The sequence below is a fragment of the Physella acuta genome, unplaced genomic scaffold (genome assembly GCF_028476545.2).
Source record: "Physella acuta isolate Inbredline_101_S28 unplaced genomic scaffold, ASM2847654v3 ptg001520l, whole genome shotgun sequence".
Lineage (NCBI taxonomy): Eukaryota > Metazoa > Mollusca > Gastropoda > Physidae > Physella > Physella acuta.
Genome location: NW_026733035.1, coordinates 201,056 through 226,737, shown reverse-complemented (window position 1 = coordinate 226,737; position 25,682 = coordinate 201,056). Strand labels below are relative to the sequence as shown.

At 37.5% G+C, this 25,682-nt stretch overlaps 1 protein-coding gene across 2 annotated transcripts; it reads left to right on the top strand.

Moving 5' to 3' along the window:
- Positions 1-5,032: 5,032 nt before the first annotated feature.
- Positions 5,033-13,829, top strand: LOC131928576 (serpin B4). Of its 2 annotated transcripts, XM_059284646.1 has the most exons (8): positions 5,033-5,099; positions 8,359-8,523; positions 8,688-8,817; positions 10,309-10,525; positions 11,582-11,712; positions 12,108-12,252; positions 12,727-12,909; positions 13,223-13,829. In XM_059284646.1, the coding sequence occupies exons 2-8, from the start codon at positions 8,363-8,365 to the stop codon at positions 13,420-13,422; spliced, it is 1,167 nt and encodes a 388-aa protein (XP_059140629.1). In that variant the 5' UTR covers positions 5,033-5,099; positions 8,359-8,362; the 3' UTR covers positions 13,423-13,829. The 2 variants fall into 2 exon arrangements, with proteins under 2 accessions (XP_059140629.1, XP_059140628.1); XM_059284645.1 differs by lacking the exon at positions 5,033-5,099 and having other exon boundaries at positions 12,727-12,906.
- Positions 13,830-25,682: the final 11,853 nt, after the last annotated feature.

The following is a 25,682-nucleotide window of genomic DNA, read 5'->3' as shown; positions in this document are numbered from 1 at the left end:
TCCATATTCCCTGACTCAACAGACGTTTGATTTTGTCGCGGCCTGTACACTTAGCATGGCTTAGACCTCCCTGTGGGTATCTTTTAAGACACGTAATCAATACTGAAATACTCATGTCGGTGAAGGTTGCAATTGAACTGACCCAGGGTTTCTTTCAGGCACCTCTTCCGAGGGAGGGGAAGTATACCGCCCCTCGCCCCCATCCCCAGAAAGAATATAGAGAAAGTATATACTTCAGTCGTTGACGGCGTGGCGTAGCGGTACAGAGATAGACTGCTGATCTGAGAGTCTCGAGCCAATAGAACGTCCCTGAGTCCACCCAGCTCTGATGGGTATCTAACTCAAGGGAGGGAAACAATGGCGGCCAGGCATAGTGATGACCACAATATCCCCTTATATGCTGGGGTCATTGTAACAGAAGAACTCTACTTCATCTGCCCCAGGTGTTTTGAGAACAAACGGGAAAAGATGAGGATACTTCCGCCAATGTCCACCCACCCCCCTTCGTAATGAAATTAAAGTTCGCGCCTATCCCCTCCCTCCCCCGACCCCCCCCCCCCCCCCCCCCGTCCCACACACACCCCAAATTTAATAGTCTGCAAGACTAACCGGAGAAATATTTATTTTAAACTCCAGGTTAAATTCTTCAGCCCCCCCCCCCCCCCCGCGAGCCGGATTAGTTGGTTAATATCTGTGTACCTTTATATCTGTTAGCGAGAGTTATGAGTTAGGTCTATTTTTGAAATAAAAAAAAATAATTTGGTGCCTATTGTGCATTTATCATATTTCGTATGAAGCAACTTGTGAGAAGTAGAGAGTGGTGTCCCCTGAAATATAAGTGCAAAGCTAGAGGATATAACCTGTAGAATGCAGCAGAAAAAACTCGCAAGCAACAGAGATATAAAAAATATAGCACGTTACAATTCTTGTTGACATTACAAGTTAGGTTCTGGGTTGGGTCTACTAATTTTTAGAAGTATTTGTGGCTAGAATTATTAGATTATATTTCTTATAAATGACATACGAAAGTGTGCCATTTCACGTTTCAAAACCGAAAATCATCAGCTCTGTATCGATTTACCCTTTCCTCATTTCCCCCCCCCCCCCCCATTATATCCAAAATACGTAATGCTAAGCAGCGAGTAGAAAATAAAGTTTAAAGGGTCTAGAAACAAGCAATGTCGGTAAACAGTTTGTTCTATATACTTTAAATAACTGTCCGGCAGTAACCCCCCCCCCCTCGTGCACGAGGTGTAAAACGTCGAGATCTGGAAAAAAAATACTCCATTTCTTTTGCACGATTACACTACTTCCTCTGTTTACGAGAAAGTACAAAGAACTTTAAATTAACATTAGCCACACCTTCTGATCAAACCCAACGCATGTATTAGACTCCGCCTTACTGATTTTCATTTTTGTAGAAAGAAAACAAGTTAATTAAAAAAGTCTAGTGACATTTATGCGCAATTTCCTTATGTTATCTAAAAATAGCTCTGACGTATAATGCTGGGATGCGTTCAAGCTAGAAGAACAATCGGTTTGTAGGTGTTTTTGTAATTTTAAAATTTGTGACCAAACGAGAGGATATTTTTGAAAACTTTCTTCGGCAATATTGCTCTAAATTATGGCAGGAATCGATTGGTACATGTTTCAAGTCGCTAAGTGGTCTGGTTGACGAGATATGGGCCAAAAACTGCTTTTTTTCGAGGTTTTTTGGCTTTTCCGGGAAATACATGAAAGAAACCCGGAATTTTTATGGCCTATGCTCATTCTTGTAACTTGCTTAACATAATTGCTTTTGGAACTAGTCATCGATATTGCTTCGTTGAGGAGGAGATACGACTTAAAGTCCGGACACACATTCATCCATACATTCATCCATCCATCCATCCATCCAGAAATGACGCGTTAATAAACGCAATTCTCCAGAATGGAAATTGCGCTAAAAATAAAAGAATGCGTCATTTGTTAGATTTATGAATTGCTTGTGATGGTAGACGGTAAACCTTCTGTTACAGTATTTCAAACACACGAAAAAATAAAAAAAAAAGAACAAAAACCTAACATTTTTTCTACTTTCGCCACATGGGTTGACATTAAAATTTGGATTCGTTAAGTTTTCAAGCATCGTATTAGCGAATCCGATGAAACTTAGTGTAAGCAGTCTATCTAAACCTTTGAGGAAAATGTTGAATTCTACCAGTGCGGCAAGCCTCACCACAAAAATCGTTTATCCAAAAATAGGTAATTTTAACTCTAGATCTAACCATAATTTACAAACTAGCTTTTAATCTAAACACTAATCTGTGTGGTTAACGTTAAACAAATGATATTTTTATTTAGAATGAAATGCTATTGTAGCGTGGTCTACTGGTAGAGACCTAGACTGCTAACCCGAGACTCTCGAGTTCAGATAAATGGAACTTCCTTGAGTCCACTTAGCTCTGATGGGTACCTTACTTATGTTAGGGAAACAAAGGCAGCTGGGCAAAGTGCTGACCATACTATCCCTTCGTCGAGGTCTCTGAAGCAGATGACATCTACTTCAGCTGCCCCGTGTGTCTTGGGCACGAACGGGAAATGATGATGATGAAAATTGCGGATGTTTATTTATTATGTTGTTGTTATTACACGCTGAGATTGATTTCTGAAGTAGACAAGAAAATAACCACGAAAACAATCAGGGTATCTCATTTTGACGATTTTATTTTTAAAACGGCAGACAAGATAGCTAAAGTTTAGAACAATCATTAATAAGTATTTACTGAGTATTATTATTCATGTATGCACTAAATCTGGTACTTTGTAAATTTAAAAAAAATATTATAGGCATATTAGTGAACGATCGGGTCTCTCCAGAAATCGTTGTAATGTATTTAACAACCTACGCTTTTACCATATTTAATTAGTCGGCTCTTTTTAATCAGTATCGCGAATCGAATTTTAATTATCGGTATTCTAAAACTTAGCCTGTGTAAGCTAACTTAGCTGTCAGCATTAATTTCAAACGCGACGCACCACCACCATTGTTAGCCTGTTAGCCTCTTACCAAAGCTTTTGAAATGTATGGGCAATATTTTTATATAGTGGAAATTATCCAAATAACTAGAATCTTGGATCAACAATGTATGTGAACAACAGGACACTATTTCTACAAGAGAATTTTCAGACAAACAGTATGATATATATATATATATATATATATATATATATATATATATATATATATATATATATATATATATATATATATATATATATACCATATATGTATAACATACTGACAATTGTTTGATTTATAGTTTTTTTTTTGTTTCCTTTCTTTAAAAAAACGTAATATGATAATTGATTCGAAATGAATTACTTTTTACAAGCTTTTATTTAACTCACTTCCTCGTCAGTCTGTCGTCAGTCTGTCGTCAGTCTGTCTAGACGGAAACGCAGGAGTGAAAATTCGGACAGTTCTACTTGACCGATACGATTCACAGTTGGCACGTGGGTCAAGACATGAAGACAATGCAATCTGAAACTAAATTTGACTTAATCGGATGCCTAATTAATTTTTTATGAATTAATAAAAATTTGGACCGAATTAGTAGGCAGGTCTAGCCAACCACACCACACGCGTCATCACCTTCAATAGCTGCGCCATCACGTAATGGCTGCGTTCAAAAACCATTGCGCGCCTACTGAACGTGATGTTCAGAAGGCGCGCAATGGTTTTTAGTCATGTAACTCTGTTGTAAATAAAACATGTAAAGTACTGAAAAAAAAATTCATAAAAAACGTTTTAATAACAAGCTTTTATGTAATGATGCACTAAAAAGTAGAAAATAAATTATAGACTACTATTTAAATAACTATAAAGAAAAGCGTGGGTGTCTTCCTTAACATTAGTAAAGGTATCCAATAGATACTAAAGTGACCCACGCTTTTCTTTATAGTTATTTAAATAGTAGTCTATAATTTATTTTCTACTTTTTAGTGCATCATTACATAAAAGCTTGTTATTAAAACGTTTTTTATGAATTTTTTTAACATTCTATTAATTTAGATTTTAAATTAAAATCTTTGTTAAAATTTCCCAAACTTTTTTTACTTTCTCGTATATACGAAGTATAGAGAAAGTCTTGTAATCGTGCAAAAAAATCACATTAAATTTGGACAGTTTTCACCGTTTTACTCCTCAGTCCTTCATCACATCCGGGATATAGAAGACTTATTTTAATCGGGCAAAAATTATAAACTCAGATATATAAAAATTTTGGCGTTTTATGCGTAATGGAGTTGGAAAAACTGGATTATCCAATTCTGTCCGTGTGTGTCCGTGTGTAAACACGATAACTTGAGTACCGTTACAGCTAGGTTGATGAAATTTCATATATAAGTATTTTATCAAAATCGTAGATCCGTATCAACCTTTGAGCGATTTCCGATAACCGGAAGTGGTACTTTTTCTACTTTGAATTTTTCAAAAGCCTATAACTTGAGTTTTATTTCAGATAGATAAATGAAATTTGATACGTACGTAGAAGATCTAATTCTCTATCTTCTGTCAAATTTTGAGTCATTTTCGTATAACGGAAGTACTTATTTACGCTACTTCCGATTTCTCAAAAACGCATGTAAATTTATAAAGTACTAATAATATTGCGCACTATTATGCACATCTTTATTTAGCGTTCACTTGGTGTGCATTTCTTTTTTCTACGAGATTATATTCTATATTTAAAAATTTGAGTGTTTAAAATGGATTAAAAATCATGTCTAGAAGTCTATATCCCGAGTTGCCATCCCCCGTAGTGTTATATTAGAATATTCGAGAAAGTTTAGGGGAGATCACTCCCGGTTTATTTTAGAAACGCCAGAGAATATTTTAATTGAACGCAAGGCACCTATAAATAAAGCGTAATAACATGTTTGATATTTTAATTTCCACCGTGACAATGATAAAGCGTGCGTTAAGTTTGGCCTGACCCAGACCGCTTCGATCTGTTTACACCGCTAAAATAAAAAAAAACTAAACTAATTAGCAGCTGTCGCACGGACAGAATATATTACCATATGTAACACAAACTCCAGTCAGTTCGTCTAACAAGGTAGGTGTTGAGTGAATGTGTTGTGGAATAAGTTGCTTACGGTATCAGCTTACAATTTTCACATTATGTTTTATAAGCCATCAACAAAAATTTTGAAATTAAAGACAATTTTAATTTTTAAAAATGCGAATTCGAAAAATAATGTATTTCACATAATTTTTTTTCGACATTTTCATGATTACAATGCTTTTTATTTTGGAAGTAACTGCAGGAAGTTTAAAAATCAAATGATACAATGGCTTTAACACTAAAAGTAAAAGACCCAACTAAAACATTCTCATATAAAATCAGAGGCGTATCCAGGTTTTCGTTGTAGGGGGAGCGAAAAGAGCAAAAGAAGGCGCCTAATTTTTAACACGTTCTATATACGTGTATTTTAAATATATATATATATATATATATATATATATATATATATATATATTACTAGCTGTATGTTATTACTTCGCTATGATGTAAAATAAACTGAAAGTAGCACTCTTAAGAAATAAGAAAAAACACACAATGTAGGCCGACAAAACAAAAATTGTATCAATCTGAACAAAAAAATATACACACACTACAACCAAAAACAATGAACGTAACACAATCTATTTTGTAATTCTTGTAAAAAATTTTCTTACAAAATAATTCCTGGGAAATTATTTAAGACAAGTGAAATAGGGGAAATAATCACTCTCTTAGTATAAATATGTATATATCTACACATTTGATTATAAATTTCAAAACAAATAAATAAATACTTTAGAATATAATCAAATTGTTTAACACTATTCGTGTTTACAAATTTTTTTTGTCTATAATCAAAATTTAATATATCGTCATCATAAATGCTAAAGTATTACAGCATAATGAAAGTTTTTTTAAATCAGAGATTGTACAAAACCACGCTTTTCGTAATATAGAAAAACATTCGGAATAACAGTCTACATTTAACTAAATTCCGGTCTTTTAGTTCAGATCATATATTTTTAATTAACTACTGCTTCTTTGTGTTCTTTAAAGATCATTTTTACTTTCTCGTATATACGTAGTATAGAGAAAGTATTGTAATCGTGCAAAAAAAAATCGAGATTTTTACAAATCTCGACGTTTTACACCTCACTGATACGGAAAAACATAATTTTGCAATCTTGTCCGTATGTCTGTGTGTGTGTGTGTCTGTGTGTCTGTGTGTCTGTCTGTGTGTAAACACGATTACTTGAGTACCGTTACAGCTAGGTTGATGAAATTTCATATATAAGTATTATATCGAAATCGTAGATCCGTATCAACTTTTGAGCGATTTCCGATAACCGGAAGTGATACTTTTTCTACTTTGAATTTTTCAAAAGCCTATAACTTGAGTACTAATTCAGATAGATAAATGAAATTTCACATGTAAGTAAAAGATCTAATTCTCTACCTTCTATTAAATTTTGAGTAATTTCCGTTGACCGGAAGTACTAATTTACGCTATTTCCGATTTCTCAAAAAACGCATGTAAATTTATAAAGTACTAATAATATTGCACACTATTACGCACATTTGGTTTTGGTGCTCGCTTGGTGCGCAATTTTTTTTTCTACTAGATTTTTTTCTATTTTTAAAAGTTTAAGTAAACAAAAATCATGTCTATATTCCGAGTTGACATCCCACGTAGAGTTATATTAGAATATTCGAGAAAGTTTAGGGGAGATCACTCCCGGTTTATTTAACATAGTGATAGGTATGGGTTAGATCACTGTATTGATCACACACCTTTTTACTGGTAATTGCAAAAACAATATTCACAGAGTTTTACGTTTAAAAAGCTAATTTTCTGGCGGCATGGTACTTTGGTACATCATTACGCGTTTTTCTACATGTACTTAACAGATCAGTTCGGGGGTGGGTAGGGGGGGGGGGGTTCAACTTCATTCACCACTGTCCGGTCACTTTAGGTCAATTATCCAACCCAGTGTATACCTAGGTGTGACATTAATGTCGCTCTACACAATTGTGGTGCTGAAGTGTGTGTGGGGGGGGGGGGAGATAACCAACTCAGAGTGAATATAGCGTCAGTTTTTAGATGACTTTCCTAAACATACATATATACAGTGGCGTAGCTAGGTCGGGTGTTGTAAACGTAGACACTACTAGACTAGTACAATAATGCTTAATTGCTGCATGAAAAGAAAACTTGTGATTTACATAGATGTGCCAACCAAAAATATTTTTTTAACAAATATCGTTGTTTAAATCTTTGAGTTTAAAAAGTTTCCAAAAAGGCGCCACTTTGCTGAAAATGGCTAGAGGGGGAGCGGCCGCTCCCCCTGCTCCCCCCCTGCGTACGCTACTGTATAAAATGCTATAAGTTGTATACATATTAAATAAAGTAATATAAAATATATTTTTTATAACTTAATAAACTACCAATCAGTGGCGTAGCGAGGTCGAGTGTCACTCGGTGCGGCACTTAATGGTGTCACCCCCAGAGGCGTAGCGAACCTTCCCGGGGACAAACTTTCAAGTTTTCGATTTGTTACCCCCCCCCCCTCAAACTTTCGATTTCCACCCCCCCCCCCCCTCAAGTTTTCGATTTGCACCCCCCTCCTCAAACTTTCGATTTGCATCCCCCCTCAAGTTTTTCTCTATATATTTTGCTATTTTTTTGCCTTGGTGTCACCCCCCTAAATGGTGTCACCCGGTGCGGTCCACACCCCCCGTCCCCCCTCGCTACCAATGAGCTAATGCAACGAGGTCTATTGCTCACACCACAGCGACATGAAGACTTACATTGTTGTGATTCTGGCCATAGCTGGTCAGCTAACGAGGTCTATTGCTCACACCACAGCGACATGAAGACTTACATTGTTGTGATTCTGGCCATAGCTGGTCAGCTAACGAGGTCTATTGCTCATGCCACAGCGACATGAAGACTTACATTGTTGTGATTCTGACCATAGCTGGTCAGCTAACGAGGTCTATTGCTCACACCACAGCGACATGAAGACTTACATTGTTGTGATTCTGGCCATAGCTGGTCAGCTAACGAGGTCTATTGCTCACACCACAGTGACATGAAGACTTACATTGTTGTGATTCTGGCCATAGCTGGTCAGCTAACGAGGTCTATTGCTCACACCACAGTGACATGAAGACTTACATTGTTGTGATTCTGGCCATAGCTGGTCAGCTAACGAGGTCTATTGCTCACACCACAGCGACATGAAGACTTACATTGTTGTGATTCTGGCCATAGCTGGTCAGCTAACGAGGTCTATTGCTTACACCACAGTGACATGAAGACTTACATTGCTGTGATTCTGGCCATAGTGGGTCAGCTGGTCGCCGCGGATCCTCAACAGCAACTGGCACTGTCGGCTGCGACCTCTGGCTTCTCACAGAGACTGTACCAGAAGGTGGCGCTGAACAGAGGCAATGTCGTCTATTCCCCCTACAGGTAACACGTTTCTTGGTATAGGTACGTGTGTTTATGTGTTAGTGTGTGGTTATATGTATCGGTGTTTGTGAATCTATGTGTGTGTCTGTGTTATGTGCGGGCTTGCATAAGATGGTACCTTGGCTCCCCCCCCCCGTGCCTGATCTCATGTTCTTGTATTCCAGCATTCATTCAGCCCTATCCATGACGTCACTTGGTGCCCGCGGGGAAACTGCCACAGAAATGGCAGAAACTCTTGGGGTCAGCTCTCTTGGTCCTGCCGTCCATACAATCTACAAGGAACTGATAACACAGGTACAGTGGAGTTTAGATTTTAACTTATAACACTGGTACAGTGTAGTTTAGATTTTAACTTATAACACAGGTACAGTGGAGTTTAGATTTTAACTTATAACACAGGTACAGTGGAGTTTAGATTTTAACTTATAACACAGGTACAGTGTAGTTTAGATTTTAACTTATAACACAGGTACAGTGGAGTTTAGATTTTAACTTATAACACAGGTACAGTGGAGTTTAGATTTTAACTTATAACACAGGTACAGTGGAGTTTAGATTTTAACTTATAACACAGGTACAGTGGAGTTTAGATTTTAACTTATAACACTGGTACAGTGGAGTTTAGATTTTAACTTATAACACTGGTACAGTGGAGTTTAGATTTTAACTTATAACACAGGTACAGTGGAGTTTAGATTTCAACTTATAACACTGGTACAGTGGAGTTTAGATTAAACTTATAACACAGGTACAGTGGAGTTTAGATTTTAACTTATAACACTGGTACAGTGGAGTTTAGATTTTAACTTATAACACTGGTACAGTGGAGTTTGGATTTTAACTTATAACATTGGTACAGTGGAGTTTAGATTTTAACTCATAACACAGGTACAGTGGAGTTTAGATTTTAACTTATAACACTGGTACAGTGGATTTTAGATTTTAACTTATAACACAGGTACAGTGGAGTTTAGATTTTAACTTATAACACAGGTACAGTGGAGTTTAGATTTCAACTTATAACACTGGTACAGTGGAGTTTAGATTTTAACTTATAACACTGGTACAGTGGAGTTTAGATTTTAACTTATAACACTGGTACAGTGGAGTTTAGATTTTAACTTATAACACTGGTACAGTGGAGTTTAGATTTTAACTTATAACACTGGTACAGTGGAGTTTAGATTTTAACTTATAACACTGGTACAGTGGAGTTTAGATTTTAACTTATAACACTGGTACAGTGGAGTTTAGATTTTAACTTATAACACTGGTACAGTGTAGTTTAGATTTTAACTTATAACACTGGTACAGTGGAGTTTAGATTTTAACTTATAACACTGGTACAGTGGAGTTTAGATTTTAACTTATAACACTGGTACAGTGGAGTTTAGATTTTAACTTATAACACTGGTACAGTGGAGTTTAGATTTTAACTTATAACACTGGTACAGTGGAGTTTAGATTTTAACTTATAACACTGGTACCGTGGAGTTTAGATTTAACTTATAACACAGGTACAGTGGAGTTTAGATTTTCGTCAGAAAAAAACATGTTGGGGTGTCCGTTCTGGCAAACAATAATTTGAGAATAAGACCTTTTGCTAAGCTGTACTTGGGTAAATGTATTTAAGGCAAATTTTACGTCGACCCATTTAAATAAATGCAATTTATGCGTATCTATTGTTATTACTTTTCCTTGTATCCCAAACTATATCTTAATACAAGTAGTATCTATGTATTACATTTGTATTCGTTATTCCCCCCCCCCCCTCCAATTCTATAGCTGAACTCTAATACGGATGTTGAGATAAACACGGGAAACGCCATTTTTGTCAACCCAAGGTACACGATCGTGCCCCAGTTTGTTACCGATGTCAGGGACTATTACTTCGCCAAGGCAGATTACTTTGACTTATCTGCCCCTGGTGGCCCAGAAAGGAAAATCAACGACTACATTTACCGGGCGACGAAAAACACAATTATGAACACCCTGAAGAAAGGTGATGTACACCAGCTTAGCGAGATTCGTTAAATTACTTTTTTTAAACTGCTCAGGCCACGCTGCCAGACCCCAAAATACGGGGGGTGGGGGGGGGGGGGGCAGGCTATTTATGTGACAAAAATCCGAACCAAAAAAAAAAGTTTTTCTTATAAATAATGCTTTTTTGTGCACCTTGATAGGCATTCGGTGAAAATACAAACAACACACACGTCTACTATACCAGTAATTGGTCTGCAGTAACTAAAAGACACTGTTGCGTAGAAAAATATTTAAAAATCGACATTAGCTTTAGTGTGAGATAGACGAAGGTTCATATTACTTCCATTATTTATTGCCCTTGTTTAAATAGTCGAATAGGGTTGATCATAAAACTTCTTTAAATAGTTTTATATAAAATGAATTAAAAAAGCAATGGCTTCTCTTAATTATAATTAAAAAAGACATACTATAGAATGATACAGGTATAAAAAGAAATGTATTTAAAATTGATAAAGTAAATTTTTAAAAATCTTAAAAATAAACAGAACGCAAGAAACGATTACACAAATCAAACTTAAGCGTTTATGTACCTCTTGGTACCGGCTTGGAATATTGACGATTTATTTTATTCGGTAAATATGAAATACGATACAAAAATTTTAAACATGAATATTTCAGGCAGGGAATGAGTTTGGACATAGTTATTTCTGGTTTGTTTTCTCAGGGTGGATATTCTACGCAATGAAATAGGTTAAATTACAAAAAATTAAGAACTTTAAAATTTAGCGAAGCAAGTTACACACACAAACACACACTCATATATATATATATATATATATATATATATATATATATATATATATATTGGGGGGGGGGGGGCGTAAAAATGTTTTTGTGAGGTAGATTTTATTTCTAGTTCCACCACTGCTACGACTACGGTCCGGAATTTTAAAGTCTACGGTACTTCATTTTGTTATAGTATTTTTACTATACTATTTTATTATATCAAGACCAGATCAGTATAGTTAATGATTGTTTTTTTAAAAGTAAAAAAAAATCTACATTCTTATTCCAGATTTCATCAAACAAAATACAGTCATGCTGCTGGTGAACACACTTTTCTTTAACGGTACCTGGAAGTCTCAGTTCCCCAAACAAAACACACGTCCTGAAAGCTTCTACAAGACTGGCGGTCTAGTCAGTAAGGTAAGCATTTTAAATGTTTGTCTTGGACACATGTTTTTATAAGCATGCTGGGTTATTCATTGTTGTACGTACATAAACACTATACACACATACACTCTTGAACAAATATTAGTGTTAGACATACGAAAACGTACCCATATATACATAATCGCAAATGAACGCACACATGAAGGCTATACGTATACAGAAACTTTAACATACAATATAAGAATTGAGTCTAAATTCAATGGGAACAAATTGCGTCAAAATCAAGTGCGTTTCTACATTAGGTCGGGTATCACCCGGTGCGGTACTTCGTGTTGTCACCCCCCTTCCTTTCCAAGAAATAACTAAGTCTATATTCAATACTGTTTAGTTTATCCTGTTTTCACTTGAGCACATGTCTGCTCCTTTAGGTCAACATGATGAATGGCGACTTCGAGATCTTCTACAAGGAAGACGCCACTAACAAAGTTGATGTGGCCGAGCTGCCGTTTAAGGGATCAAGATTTAGTTTGTTCGTTGCACTGCCCAATGAGGTGGATGGAATTATTGGTTTAGGTAACTCAATAGAAAAAATTTGCGAGGAAAATGTTGTCTTGCTCATAATTTAACTGCCACTGCCTTGCTTTTAAAAAGTATTAAAGATTCAAGCTGAAATAAAGCATTAGCAATGGCAGTTATCATTAGCCTCATTGGGTCAACGTTTGCAAGGAAAGCAAGAAAAAAGCGAATACTCAAATACAATATATATATATATATATATATATATATATATATATATATATATATATATATATATATATATATATATATATATATATATATATATGTATCTATATATGGGTGTTTGTATATATGTATGCTTATTTATAAATAATGAATATGTAGATGTATATGTATATTTGTGTATACATTATATTATATTATATTATAATATATATTATATGTAAGCGTACGATAAACCAACTGATTGTAAGAAACTGTATATCTTATATTGCTGCTGTTCACACAAAAATCTCTATTTTCCTACAGAACAACTGCTGGCTACCCCTGGGAAGGCCGATGAACTGTTCACAGGCTTGGAACAAACTTTTATGTCTGTCAGCATTCCTAAATTTACCACAGAGACAGAAGTTGAGCTAAGCCAGATTTTGATAGACCTGGGTATGGTGAAAGCTTTTAATTCAGCGGACTTTTCTGGAATGGTAAAACGTGGTAAATGTATTTCTATTTATTAGGAACTTCGTTTTCTCATCTAATTACAATTATCGTAAACCTCATTACCAATTGATATTGTAATTTTAAAAAAAGAAAGAAAACAATAACCAATTATAGTATGTTTATAAAATATAATATAATTAATGACTCTTGCTTAATTTCATTATTCCTCTCTGAACAAAAACTGAATTAGCTGTAATATTAAAGCAATAATATTGCAGATGTAAATGCAACATAACTACTTCGTGTATTAATAAATTCACCTCTACATGAGTGCCTATATTTACACGCAATGGTTTAAATCCTTCAGCTGATGCTGTTATCGACAAAGTGATTCACAAAACGAAGATCGTTGTCATGGAAACGGGGACTGTCGCTGCTGCAGCTACCGTAGTTTCCATCGTGGAACGGGCAGCCTTTCGTGAGTTCAAAGCGGACCATCCTTTCCTGTACTTCATCAGAGACAAAGTGTCCGGACACATTTTCTTCCAAGGAAAATTCTCCGGCTAGTTAATTAAAAACGATGTTGTATTGAGAAAAATACTAATAAAAGTTTAACCGAAAGCTAAGCCTCCTTAATTTATTTCTATATCATTATGATTAGAGTGTAGGACTAAAAAGTGATGATACATATTGCTATAATGCTTTGTTCAGATACAAATTATATCCTACAGCAAAAAGGACTTTGAGGTATTGATGAAAAGAGATGTGACCCACTTGAAACTTGATTAAATTAATTAATAAAAACACCATTGTCTTTTTGTGAAAACATGTTTTGCTTCCTATTAGCCACTACCTGTAACATGCCTGTTTATTTTTATTTTTTTTCATTTTGTTGTATTAATTATAATACTGAAGAGAAAATAATGTGGTTATCTTTGCCATAACATAATAAAGCTTGAAATGTAAACAATCAATTAGTGAGTTAACAAAGTTTGAGTTCGAGGTGAATCACCTACATAGTTTAACACATCCGTCTTTAGGGCTATGTGTCTGTGCTTGTGAGTGTCTGAGTGTGTATGCGAGTCTGTCTGTGTCTGTTGAGCATCTGTATGTCTCTATGTCTATTTACATAAAGCATTTTAAAGCGTTATATATAGCCTGTATGACAGACAGTATGTTGGACAGTCCTAACCTGTATGACAGTATGTTGGACAGTCCTAGCCTGTATGACAGACAGTATGTTGGACAGTCCTAGAATGTATGATAGTATGGTGGACAGTCCTAGCCTGTATGACAGTATGGTGGACAGTCCTAGCCTGTATGACAGTATGGTGGACAATCCTAGCCCTATGACAGACAGTATGTTGGACAGTCCTAGCATGTATGACAGTATGGTGGACTGTCCTAGCCTGTATGACAGTATGGTGGACAGTCCTAGCCTGTATGACAGTATGTTGGACAGTCCTAGCCTGTATGACAGTATGTTGGACAGTCCTAGCCTGTATGACAGACAGTATGTTGGACAGTCCTAGCCTGTATGACAGTATGTTGGACAGTCCTAGCCTGTATGACAGACAGTATGTTGGACAGTCCTAGAATGTATGACAGTATGTTGGACAGTCCTAGCCTGTATGACAGTATGTTGGACAGTCCTAGCCTGTATGACAGACAGTATGTTGGACAGTCCTAGAATGTATGACAGTATGTTGGACAGTCCTAGCCTGTATGACAGTATGTTGGACAGTCCTAGCCTGTATGACAGACAGTATGTTGGACAGTCCTAGCCTGTATGATAGACAGTATGTTGGACAGTCCTAGCCTGTATGACAGACAGTATGCTGGACAGTCCTAGCCTGTATGATAGACAGTATGTTGGACAGTCCTAGCCTGTATGATAGACAGTATGTTGGACAGTCCTAGCCTGTATGACAGACAGTATGCTGGACTGTCCTAGCCTGTATGACACTCACAAGCACAGTCACGTAGCCCTACATTTCTTAACACCAAAAATGATGCCTAAGCCTTCCCTATCTAACTGAGAATAATTTTTCTCAGCCTGGTTCAAAGATCTACTGGCAAAAGCAATGGGTCTGTCACCCTTTTCATCTATGTGGAATAAGACTGCTCCTACACCATCAGGTGAAGCATCACATGTTAAGATAAGTCTTTTCCCTGGGTCATAGTGAGTTAGTAAGGTGTCAGAAGACAAAGCTTCTTTTGCTGCATTAAAAGCAGCATCTTGTTGTTTACCCCAGTGCCAAGTTGCATTTTTCTGCAGCAGCTTGTACAGTGGTGATAGTTTACCAGACAGATTCCCTATGAACTTCGCATAGTAATTTATCAAGCCCAAAAAAGCTCTTAGTTGTTGGGTATTTTCAGGTTTGGGTGCTTCTGTAATGGCTTTTGTTTTCTCAGGTTGTGGTCTGTATGTTGGACAGTCCTAGCTAATATGACAGACCGTATGTTGGACAGTCCTAGCCTGTATGACAGTATGTTGGACAGTCCTAGCCTGTATGACAGTATGTTGGACAGTCCTAGCCTGTATGACAGACAGTATGTTGGACAGTCCTAGCCTGTATGACAGTATGTTGGACAGTCCTAGCCTGTATGACAGTATGTTGGACAGTCCTAGCCTGTATGACAGTATGTTGGACAGTCCTAGCCTGTATGACAGTATGTTGGACAGTCCTAGCCTGTATGACAGACAGTATGTTGGACAGTCCTAGCCTGTATGACAGACAGTATGTTGGACAGTCCTAGCCTGTATGACAGACAGTATGTTGGACAGTCCTAGCCTGTATATAAGTATGTTGGACAGTCCTAGCCTGTATGACAGACAGTATGTTGGACAGTCCTAGCCTGTATGACAGACAGTATGTTGGACAGTCCTAGCCTGTATGACAGTATGTTGGACAGTCCTAGCCTGTATGATAGACAGTATGTTGGAAAGTCCTAGCCTGTATGATAGACAGTATGTTGGACAGTCCTAGCCTGTATGACAGTATGTTGGACAGTCCTAGCCTGTATGACAGACAGTATGTTGGACAGTCCTAGCCTGTATGACAGTATGTTGGACAGTCCTAGCCTGTATGACAGACAGTATGTTGGACAGTCCTAGCCTGTATGACAGTATGTTGGACAGTCCTAGCTAATATGACAGACCGTATGTTGGACAGTCCTAGCCTGTATGACAGTATGTTGGACAGTCCTAGCCTGTATGACAGTATGTTGGACAGTCCTAGCTAATATGACAGACCGTATGTTGGACAATCCTAGCCTGTATGACAGTATGTTGGACAGTCCTAGTCTGTATGACAGACAGTATGTTGGACAGTCCTAGCCTGTATGACAGACAGTATGTTGGACAGTCCTAGCCTGTATATAAGTATGTTGGACAGTCCTAGCCTGTATGACAGACAGTATGTTGGACAGTCCTAGCCTGTATGACAGACAGTATGTTGGACAGTCCTAGCCTGTATGACAGTATGTTGGACAGTCCTAGCCTGTATGACAGTATGTTGGACAGTCCTAGCCTGTATGACAGACAGTATGTTGGACAGTCCTAGCCTGTATGACAGACAGTATGTTGGACAGTCCTAGCCTGTATGACAGTATGTTGGACAGTCCTAGCCTGTATGACAGTATGTTGGACAGTCCTAGCCTGTATGACAGACAGTATGTTGGACAGTCCTAGCCTGTATGACAGTATGCTGGACAGTCCTAGCCTGTATGACAGACAGTATGTTGGACAGTCCTAGCCTGTATGACAGGATGTTGGACAGTCCCAAAACATCCATTGAAAGAGAATTTGCAGTTAATGATAATGTGTATCTGAGAAATTATGGGAGAGAGGAAAAATGGAAACCAGGTCAAATTGTTTAATGTACAGGACCTGTGTCTTGTAAAGTAAAAACAAATGATGGACTTATTGTCCGTAGACATGCAGACCAGTTAAAAATAACTTGTGCAGATAATAAGTGTGAATCTATCAATCCCACCGAATCTGATCAGTTCATACCAACTCAGTTTGTTCCAGAACCAAGTAGTCTAGAGTCAGAAAATGTAAATTCTGGAATTAATGATTTAGATCCTAGACCTCCTGAGATAGAGAATCCATATGGTCAGAATCTTGAGTCACCAAATCAAAAGCCACTGAGAAGGTCAAACAGGACAATCAAAGTCCCAGATAAGTTAGACCTATGATTTTAAAGGTCAAAAGGACTTTGACATAATTGTTTTGTATCTTGATTATGTTGTAGCATATTGTGCATTGTTTGTAAGGGTGTAATCTACCATAATGTTCATGTTACAATATATTTGGTGATTTTAGGATACTATCAATTGTTCTATTGAGAGATGTGTTGTTGTTTACTAAGGGTAAAGGGATGTAATATATTGAGATTTGTGAAGTCAAGGGAACTCACTCTTCTTGTATTAGTTATATTTATAATGTTGTTATTGAGTGATGTCCCTTGTATTTATCTATCGTTACTTCATGTTCCGGTTTCCATCATGTTAGCTGAGGCCCAATAAAATCTATATACAAACAGCATGGTTTCTGTCGTCAGTGTTTCCAATCTATTACAGCAATAGTCTCTCCTGTCAAATTAGTCAATAAAGCCTGTGCTTACTAGCAGATGAATAGTTAAAACTCTTACATGTTTGCTCAAAGAGTAGTAAGTAAGTTTCCACACTTTCTTCCTGTGGTTTAAATTCTCTGAATTTAGGCTTCCAATTTTCCGTTTTGTTGACATTGCTTTCTTGAGATTGGTTACTTTTAATTTTGGCTAATTCTAGCTCATGTTGTCTGTTTTTCTCTGTCTTCTAGCTCATGTTGTCTCTGTTTTTGTCTTCGGCCTCTATTTAAATTTTTTCCTTCTCAGCCTCTATTTTAGCTTTAGCTAATTCCCTCTCTAAAGCTCTTTCTTCCCTTTCAGCTGCATCAGATATTTTATTTTCAACCCATTTGGCCTTTTCTGCCCCAGTGTATCCTAACGAATCAGCCAACTCAATGAATTTGGCATAGTCCTCCATCTTAATGGTCCAAGAAAAGTTATTCAGTTACTAAAAAAAGTAAAATATCAACAATAATAAATCTAGATTCTAGATCTAATTCTTTCCTTTACAGTGCGGAGCACCGTTCACTTCTGACACCAAAATGTCACAGCTTTTTTTCTCCTACCTATTTCATGGCACACACTCAAAACAAAAATCAACCCTTGTTCCTGTAATTTCCATAATTTTATTGGTTCATAAGAAGAACATCGCCTTCACTCCCAAACATCGCCATGTTGTTCGCGCTTTATCTACCTCTCTCCTTCCTTTCCTTAGCGCATGCGCACACCCACCTTGCATTTTAGATCCATATCGCATTTTTTAAGATACACACTCGAAACATACATTCCTCTACATTCAACTGTTACAACTATGAAGTAAACAATGGGTGTAATCCAAATCCACCCAGCTGCCGGGGACAAGGTACCAAACATGATGTTCAGTAGAGGGTTAAGAAATTATCATTCGTATTAAGATACTCCAGCATTTTAAAGGAAGGAGTGGTTGGTAAGAGCTATTAAACCCCCTCCTTGCCTACGGCACTGCTTGTATGCATATGGACGTTATCGGAATTTACTGTATTGCTTATAAGTCGAAAATGTGAAAAAGACATCTTTAACATTACTAGTTTGAAGAATAACATTCATGTTAGCCGAAACAAGTGTATTCAAAAGTTTTTTAAGTTCATTTTATTGCTCATTACGATGACGTTATTGTAAAATGTAGGCCTATTTTAAAAAAAAAGCATAACTAAAAAGTGTTTTTAACGCATTTTCTTATTACAAAAGCCTCACAGGCTTGATATCAGTAACAGTGGCGTAGCCAGGATCGTCTCAAGGGGGGAGGGTCCATTTTTTACCCGGGGACAAACTTTCGATTTGCTCCCCCCCCCCTCAAACTTTCGATTTGCACCCCCCCCCCCCTCAAACTTTCGATTTGCACCCCCCCTCAAACTTTCGATTTGCACCCCCCCCCCTCATACTTTTTCTATATACCGAGGGGTCTATGGGGGGGGTTATGACCCCCCCTGACCCCCCCTAACCCCCCTGCCTACGCCACTGATCAGTAACATTACGGCAAATCAAACAACTGAAGAAGCCCCATTAACCAACAGTTGCGTAGTTCAATTCAATGATTACGATAGGCAACAAAAAAAAACGCCAGCATCAAAGTACAGTCCTTATGCTATCGACATTAGCTCAACCCCGGCAACTAACGTGTCCCAAAACCAAGAATTAAAATCTTGACCCATTCTTCTGATTAATTAGTGGTTAAACATATTTAGGCATCTGAAGATGTTAGTTTTTAATCTAATGTACTCAATACGGAACAGAAAGCTTTATGCCGCCTTAAAAACCCAACCCCATGTTAGGCAAGGCGTCGATAGAGAAAGAATAAGGTTTTGAGTCACAACACGCAAGGGCTTAGATAACTGCCAAAATACCTAATCTGTAGACCTCACAAGTCTAGAAGATATATTTGTGCCTCTGCTTTTAGAATTTCAGACGAAATACATGTTATGTGGTAAGTATGCGCATAAAAGAGAAAAGTAGTTTTAATCTAGAAACTTCAATCATTTCTGAAGGACTATATTTCAACTTGTAGGCCGTTGGTGTCGTTTGCAAATTTTAGCGTCGTCCACAAAGATAAGCTATTGTCATATTATCTCTATGCCCATATTGTGACAGATGTTTACAAATGTGTCTAATATAGGACAGAATACATAGTTACTCAACAGAGAAAAGTGCCATCACTCGTCCATGAATTATGAAACCGCTGTACAGCAAAACCCAACCAGATGGAAAATGTCTTAGATCTGTGTTCTAATAAAAATGTGTACCTCGTCGCGAGTTGGGACCTGTTACTACTCTATATCTAAAACAATAAAAAAGGTAAAGTTCATTTTACTTGTTCACTTTCTTGGTTAAATGTATTTGTTGCATGTTGTTCAATTTTGTTACTATTGATAAACCTAAAGGGTTCAAATGTAAAAAAAAAATTGTGACTAAATTTTCGGGTGTGGGTATGCGGACACTAGTTAAAGTATATATCTAATTATATTTATAGAAACGAAAGTAGGTTTGTCCTATATGAATTACAACATCTTTAATCGGATAGCCATAAAACTTTGTGAACAAAGTTTTTTCCAGGCATCTCTTTGGGGGAGGGGGGAGCAGAGCCCCCCCCCCCCCCCCCCAACCCCCGAAGAAAGTATATCGACCCCCACCCCCGAACGAAACGGAATTTATATAGAAAACAATATATACTTTGAAGTGTCCGCACGCCTCCATCACCCCCCCCCCCCCCCCGGAAATTTTAGTCCGCCCCCCCCCCGGAGAAAAAAGTCTGGAAGAAACACTGTTTGTGAAGATTTTGAGTATACTCCAGGGGAGATTCCTGAGGAAAGTTTTTTTTTTAAATCTCGCCAGGGCGGCACCCTAGCAGGAAGCAACCTATTCCGGCGCCTAGGGCGAACTATCAATGCTGTGCGAACCCTGTTCAAACGCTGGCAAAAAGGCGCCATCCCTACATACACTTTTATATGTACAACAATTCAGTCATGTATAAATATATTTTCTTAAATTTGACGTAAGAATAAGGCTTTTTTTAAAATTATTTTCTACCCCTTTTGGCGCTCCATTCGGTCGGTGCCTGGGGTCTCTGGCATGAAACGATGCAATTTTTCTCCATAAAAATAAAACAGATGCGATTCGACACTGTTCGTACGGGAGCCATAAAATTTTGGGGAGTTGGTGAAAAGGGTTTCGAGAAAGAAAATAATTCTTAAGGGTGGCACCCTGGGAGGGTTCGATTTTTCTCATACAATTATGAGCCCAGAATCCAGAGGGGAATCCAGAGGCGTTATCTCATCAATTGCGGTCAAAGGCAATACTAGATTCAGCAGAGGTGTAGCGAGGGTGGGGGGGGGGTGGTACATATGTCCCCGGGCGCCGACCCTAGGGGGCGCCAAAATGGGTTGGAAAAGATTAAAGGCTCATTTTAGCTAGTTTTGCATTGTAATTATAAAATATATATGGGGGACGCCAAATTGAAAGTTTGTCCTCAGGCGCCAAGAAGGGTCACTACGCCTATGAGATTCAGCGGTAAAACTACACCAGGTTCATCCGCCAGCTTCCCGGCGATTGAATTGGCTACTATAATTGTTCACTAAGTAGAATAATGAGCGCCCTGGCAGTTGGCGACAGTGAGCGCCCCGAGAGCACCTACTTGCTTTTTAAAGAGCACCCTACAATAGGGACACGGTGGCACACGACATTTTATAATTAAACCGAATTCGGGCGCCCCTGCGGAAGTATAACCAGTGGCTCCCTGGAGCGCCAAGGGACGCGTCTCTAACACGTGGGCGGTTGCCGATGTGTGTTGTACCTCACTATTACAGAGGTTCATTAACGTACACTCAAGGCTTTCATACAGTACGCCTTGGTGCGTCTAGGCGGCAGTTTGAACAAACCCGCGCCCCAAAAACGAATATGTGGGTTTGTTTGTGTAAGCATTACCAAACATTTTATTCGTTTGTCATTCAAATTTGAGAAGCTATTGCTAATTCCCCTGTGGTGGTTTCTGCGAAAAAAAATTCGATTTGGTGGCGCCCCGGCGGGGTTCGATTTAGCTCCCCGGGTTTTCCCGTGAGTACTATGGTACCTTTGTTCGTTTTAATAATTGCGAAACGCTACGAATATGATGGGCTAGAATAATCGTTCACTATACTGAGTGAGGCGCCTTCCTACCTAGGCCCACCTACCTACATACCTAACTCCCCGCCTACCTACCTACCTATTTACTAACCTGCCTGCGCTTCTGCCTGACTACCAACTTTCCTACCTACGTTATTCCTGCCAAACTTCTTTCCTTCCACCCCGCCTGTCTGCTTACCTCACATCCTACTTACACACACACACACACACATATCTTCGTATGTATATATGCATGTGCTAGTGTGCTCTAAGACTATGTATTTATACATTTTTGTTGTTACGTAGAACTATTCAGTATAAAGGGGTTTCCTTTTTTTTTTTTTGCTTTTTTTTTTGACGTTGTACCTGCCGCTAAAATATTCTTTTTTGTATGTGTGCGTAAAATAGTGTAGGTTTATTAATAAAGGTAAATTTTGGTGTGTATTGAAGTGTATATAATCATTTTCGTCAAGCCAATGTGTTCATAATCTTAAATTTAAAAACCAATGAAACTGGCGTGTGCCAAAGATTTAGAATGAGAAATAATTAATAATTGCTATTTAACCAGAAACACCTATTCTTAGTATTGTAATAATACAGAGAGAGAGATTGTTTTTGTTTTATTATATAATTAATTTAAAAAAGTCACTGTATTTCATAACGAAAATTAACACAAAATACATTCGAATGGAAACTGCCAAGAGAGACTACTATAATATTTGTAGGATTAATAGTTTTTATTATTATTAGAGGATAAGGTAATCGTGTAGGTTCTATAAAAGATTACCTTGCATTTAAAAAAAAAAGATATTCGATAGGTTTGGAATGATTAATAATTTAAATCTTTTATTATATTCATTAGTTATTTTTTTTTTCAAATAATATAGTAAAAAGGGGTAATCTATCGTTTTAGGCAGCGTAATCAATTCGGCTGCAGTAGTAATGTGCGGGAGAGGTAACTGATGAATATATTTGTTTAAAAAAGTATATTTAAGTCACATTTTACAAAATATAACAGATAATTTCTCTAAAATAACAATAAGTGACCAAAACAATTTAAAATATCATAAAACTAATTTTAAACAAGGTGTTTGAGATAAATATTAGTAGATAAAAACCGCGGCCATCTTTCCAAATAAAATTTAGAGTAGTTTCCCTTGATAAAAATGTCTATTCGTATGTAGATTGTGTTGATTTTGTTGTTTAATATACATAGCTGTCTTATTTAATAGAAGTAGAACAGAGGACAGTCTTCTTATCTTTAATTTCAATTGAAATGAAGGCTATGAGTGTATGTACATCCAAGATCTCAAAAACTTTTGGGAGGTCCAACATTTATTACGGGGTCGTCCATAAACGACGTCAAGCTCGTAGGGGGGGGGGGGAGGGGGATCCGTAATTTTGTGACGGTATGTGATGTGGGGGAGGGGGGGGGGGGTTCAGATGGTGCGACGTCACACTTTTGCATTATAAAAAAGCAATGTTAGAAAACGAATTTTAGACGTTATTTCGCGTTTTAGAAAACTGTTTTAATAAATTGTAATAGGAATTGATTAAAATACTCTATTTTGACAGAGTTCAGACAAGATTTTAGAAAAAATATCGATGTTTTAAAGAAAATTCAACTGCAATTTTGAGTGGGGGTTGTAGGCTTAGGTGTAACGTCATTTTAAGGGGGATCTGGCTTTTTGTGACGACGTGTGACGGAGGGGAGGGGGGAGGTAAAAATCGTCAAAAAAAGCGTGACGTCATTTATGGATGACCCCTAAACCCTTTTGTACTGATTAACTTGTCAATTATTAGGTCGTCCATATTCCTCATAAATGACGTTGAGCTCAAAATATGGGACGAGGTAAAATATTTTTTTAAATGATGTAGAATATATTCGTTTTCGTTACAAATTGTGATTAAGGGTTCGGATATAGTAGAACTGCGATATGATATTAAATCATCATCTTGCTTTTAGTGACGATTTGGGGAAAGGGAATTCATCCGGAAAAGTATGACGTCATGTATGAGTGATCCATTTAAGCCTAGTTGTTTATTGTGTCTGTAGACATTAGCCTTTTCCTACACTTTTTCTGAATTAAGATTATTAGATTATTGTGTTTATGAAAATATGTTTAAATTTTAATTAGTTACATTTGAATACCTCATGTTTTTTTTTCTTTGCCTTCTGCTTTCATCAGTTTTTTATTTGTTCAGTAGTCGATGTTTACCCCTCCCCACCATTCATTATCACAAAAACAACCCCCCCCCCCACTATATAGCTTTATAGTGATATCTCCCTCTAGAAAAAAAAAACTAGATCAACTTATAGTTCGTAGGAAAATTAAAATATATCACTTATTCTTCTGTTAAAAAAGAAATACGTCATTTTTCTCAACCCCGCCGTTTCACCCCCCACTAAGCACAACGTCACCAAGTTCGCGGCGCGCGTGGCGTCATTTGACATAGGCTAATGTTAAAGAAAGAGATACCGCGTAATTAAAAAAAAATCAAAACAGGCACTATGGCGTTGAGACTTTAGCGACGTTTATCCTGACGAATAGATCTAAATGACTTTAGTTCGGTAAATTATATTGGTGTTTAATTTATTACATTGGCATGCTGTTCTCCCTCTACTATACACATTCACGTACTTTTAATTGCTGCATCCTGCTGCCCTGAGACGTTCGGCTCAAAATTCCCGTAACTCGGCCGTGTCACAGCGGCTTCCATAAATGCATTTAGGCTCCCGGTCCCACCTATTATAAACTTCGTCTCTCCATTAAGCTCCGCGCAAAACTTGTGATTAATATGTGGACATAAGCGGCACTAGTGGTGGTGTCAACAGGGACCCCCACCCCCCAAGCTCAGCTCTTAATGGTGCTCCGCGCTTCATAAAAGACAAAATTGATGTTCAGATATCGTCGGACTCGGGCGTTTTGCCGACGGCCGTATTCCTAATGCACCATCTTAGAGGCTGTCCAGTGTTAACACTATATTAAACTCAAGCCTATACTGAGCTCTGGCTTTACATTAGCTGCTGTCGTATTAAGAGTTGATCTTTTGTTATGCCCTATGTCGCGAAACTTGCTGTTTTGCCCAATTTTACCTGCAAGCCAATAATTGTCTTGGACTCTTGTCGAATATTGTTGCCAGGAGCTACTTGGTTTGAACCTTATTTTCAGAAGTTATTTCATTTGGAGTCAATATAGTGCGGCCTATTTTCGTCGGTAGGCATTTAGTGGTAGGCCCTTTTTGGCGGGGATGATGTACTAAGGTTGTTTAACACCGGTTATGACAACAGGCTTGCAATAATTATGATGATTCGTTATGAGCAAAGGTACGCATGAAAACGAACGCTTTATGTTCCATATTTTCATTGAGCACAGCTTTTAAGAAGTCTTCCACAATTGACGTCACGCATCCCCCCTTCGGATCACCCCTTCATTATAGTTTATAGGTCATAAATTGCGGTCCTGCGTAAGTTTACGTCACATTAGCAAAGCATATGTGACATAGCTTATTGACAACCCCATATAACTCATTTTGGGTATTTGGTATTAACATTTTGACAACAAAGGTTATTCAAAATGTATATTGGAGGTTAGGACTTTATATCTACCATAAATGACATCACGCACTTAAGGGGTAGCGTAACTGGTTTTGAGACGACGTTTTACGTTGGAAGTGGGAGGGGTAAGAAACGTGAAACGTTATGTATTCCGCCTAATACAAAAATGCTGAAAAAAATTCTTTTTCGTTAGAATTATGGCTTGACATTTAACAGGCTGGGTACAAAAAGGTAATTTTCGACATTACGACTATGGGGTCATCCATAAATGACGTCACTCTTTTTTTGACGATTTTTACCTCCCCATCCCCTCCGTCACACGTCGTCACAAAAAGTCAGACCCCCCTAAAATGACGTCACACCTCAGCCTACAACCCCCCCCCCCCTTCAAAGTTGCAGTTGAATTTTTGTTTAAACATCGATATTTTTCCAAAATCTGGTCTGAAATATGTCAAAATAAAGTATTTTAATCAATCCTATTATAATTTATTAAAACTGTTTTCTAAAACTCTAAAATT

Coding starts and splice junctions, on each gene's coding strand:
- LOC131928576 (XM_059284646.1), top strand. CDS start 8,363: ATGAAGACTTACATTGCTGTGATTCTGGCCATAGTGGGTCAGCTGGTC. Junction 8,524..8,687: donor GTCGTCTATTCCCCCTACAG/GTAACACGTTTC, acceptor CTTGTATTCCAG/CATTCATTCAGCCCTATCCA. Junction 8,818..10,308: donor ACAAGGAACTGATAACACAG/GTACAGTGGAGT, acceptor CCAATTCTATAG/CTGAACTCTAATACGGATGT.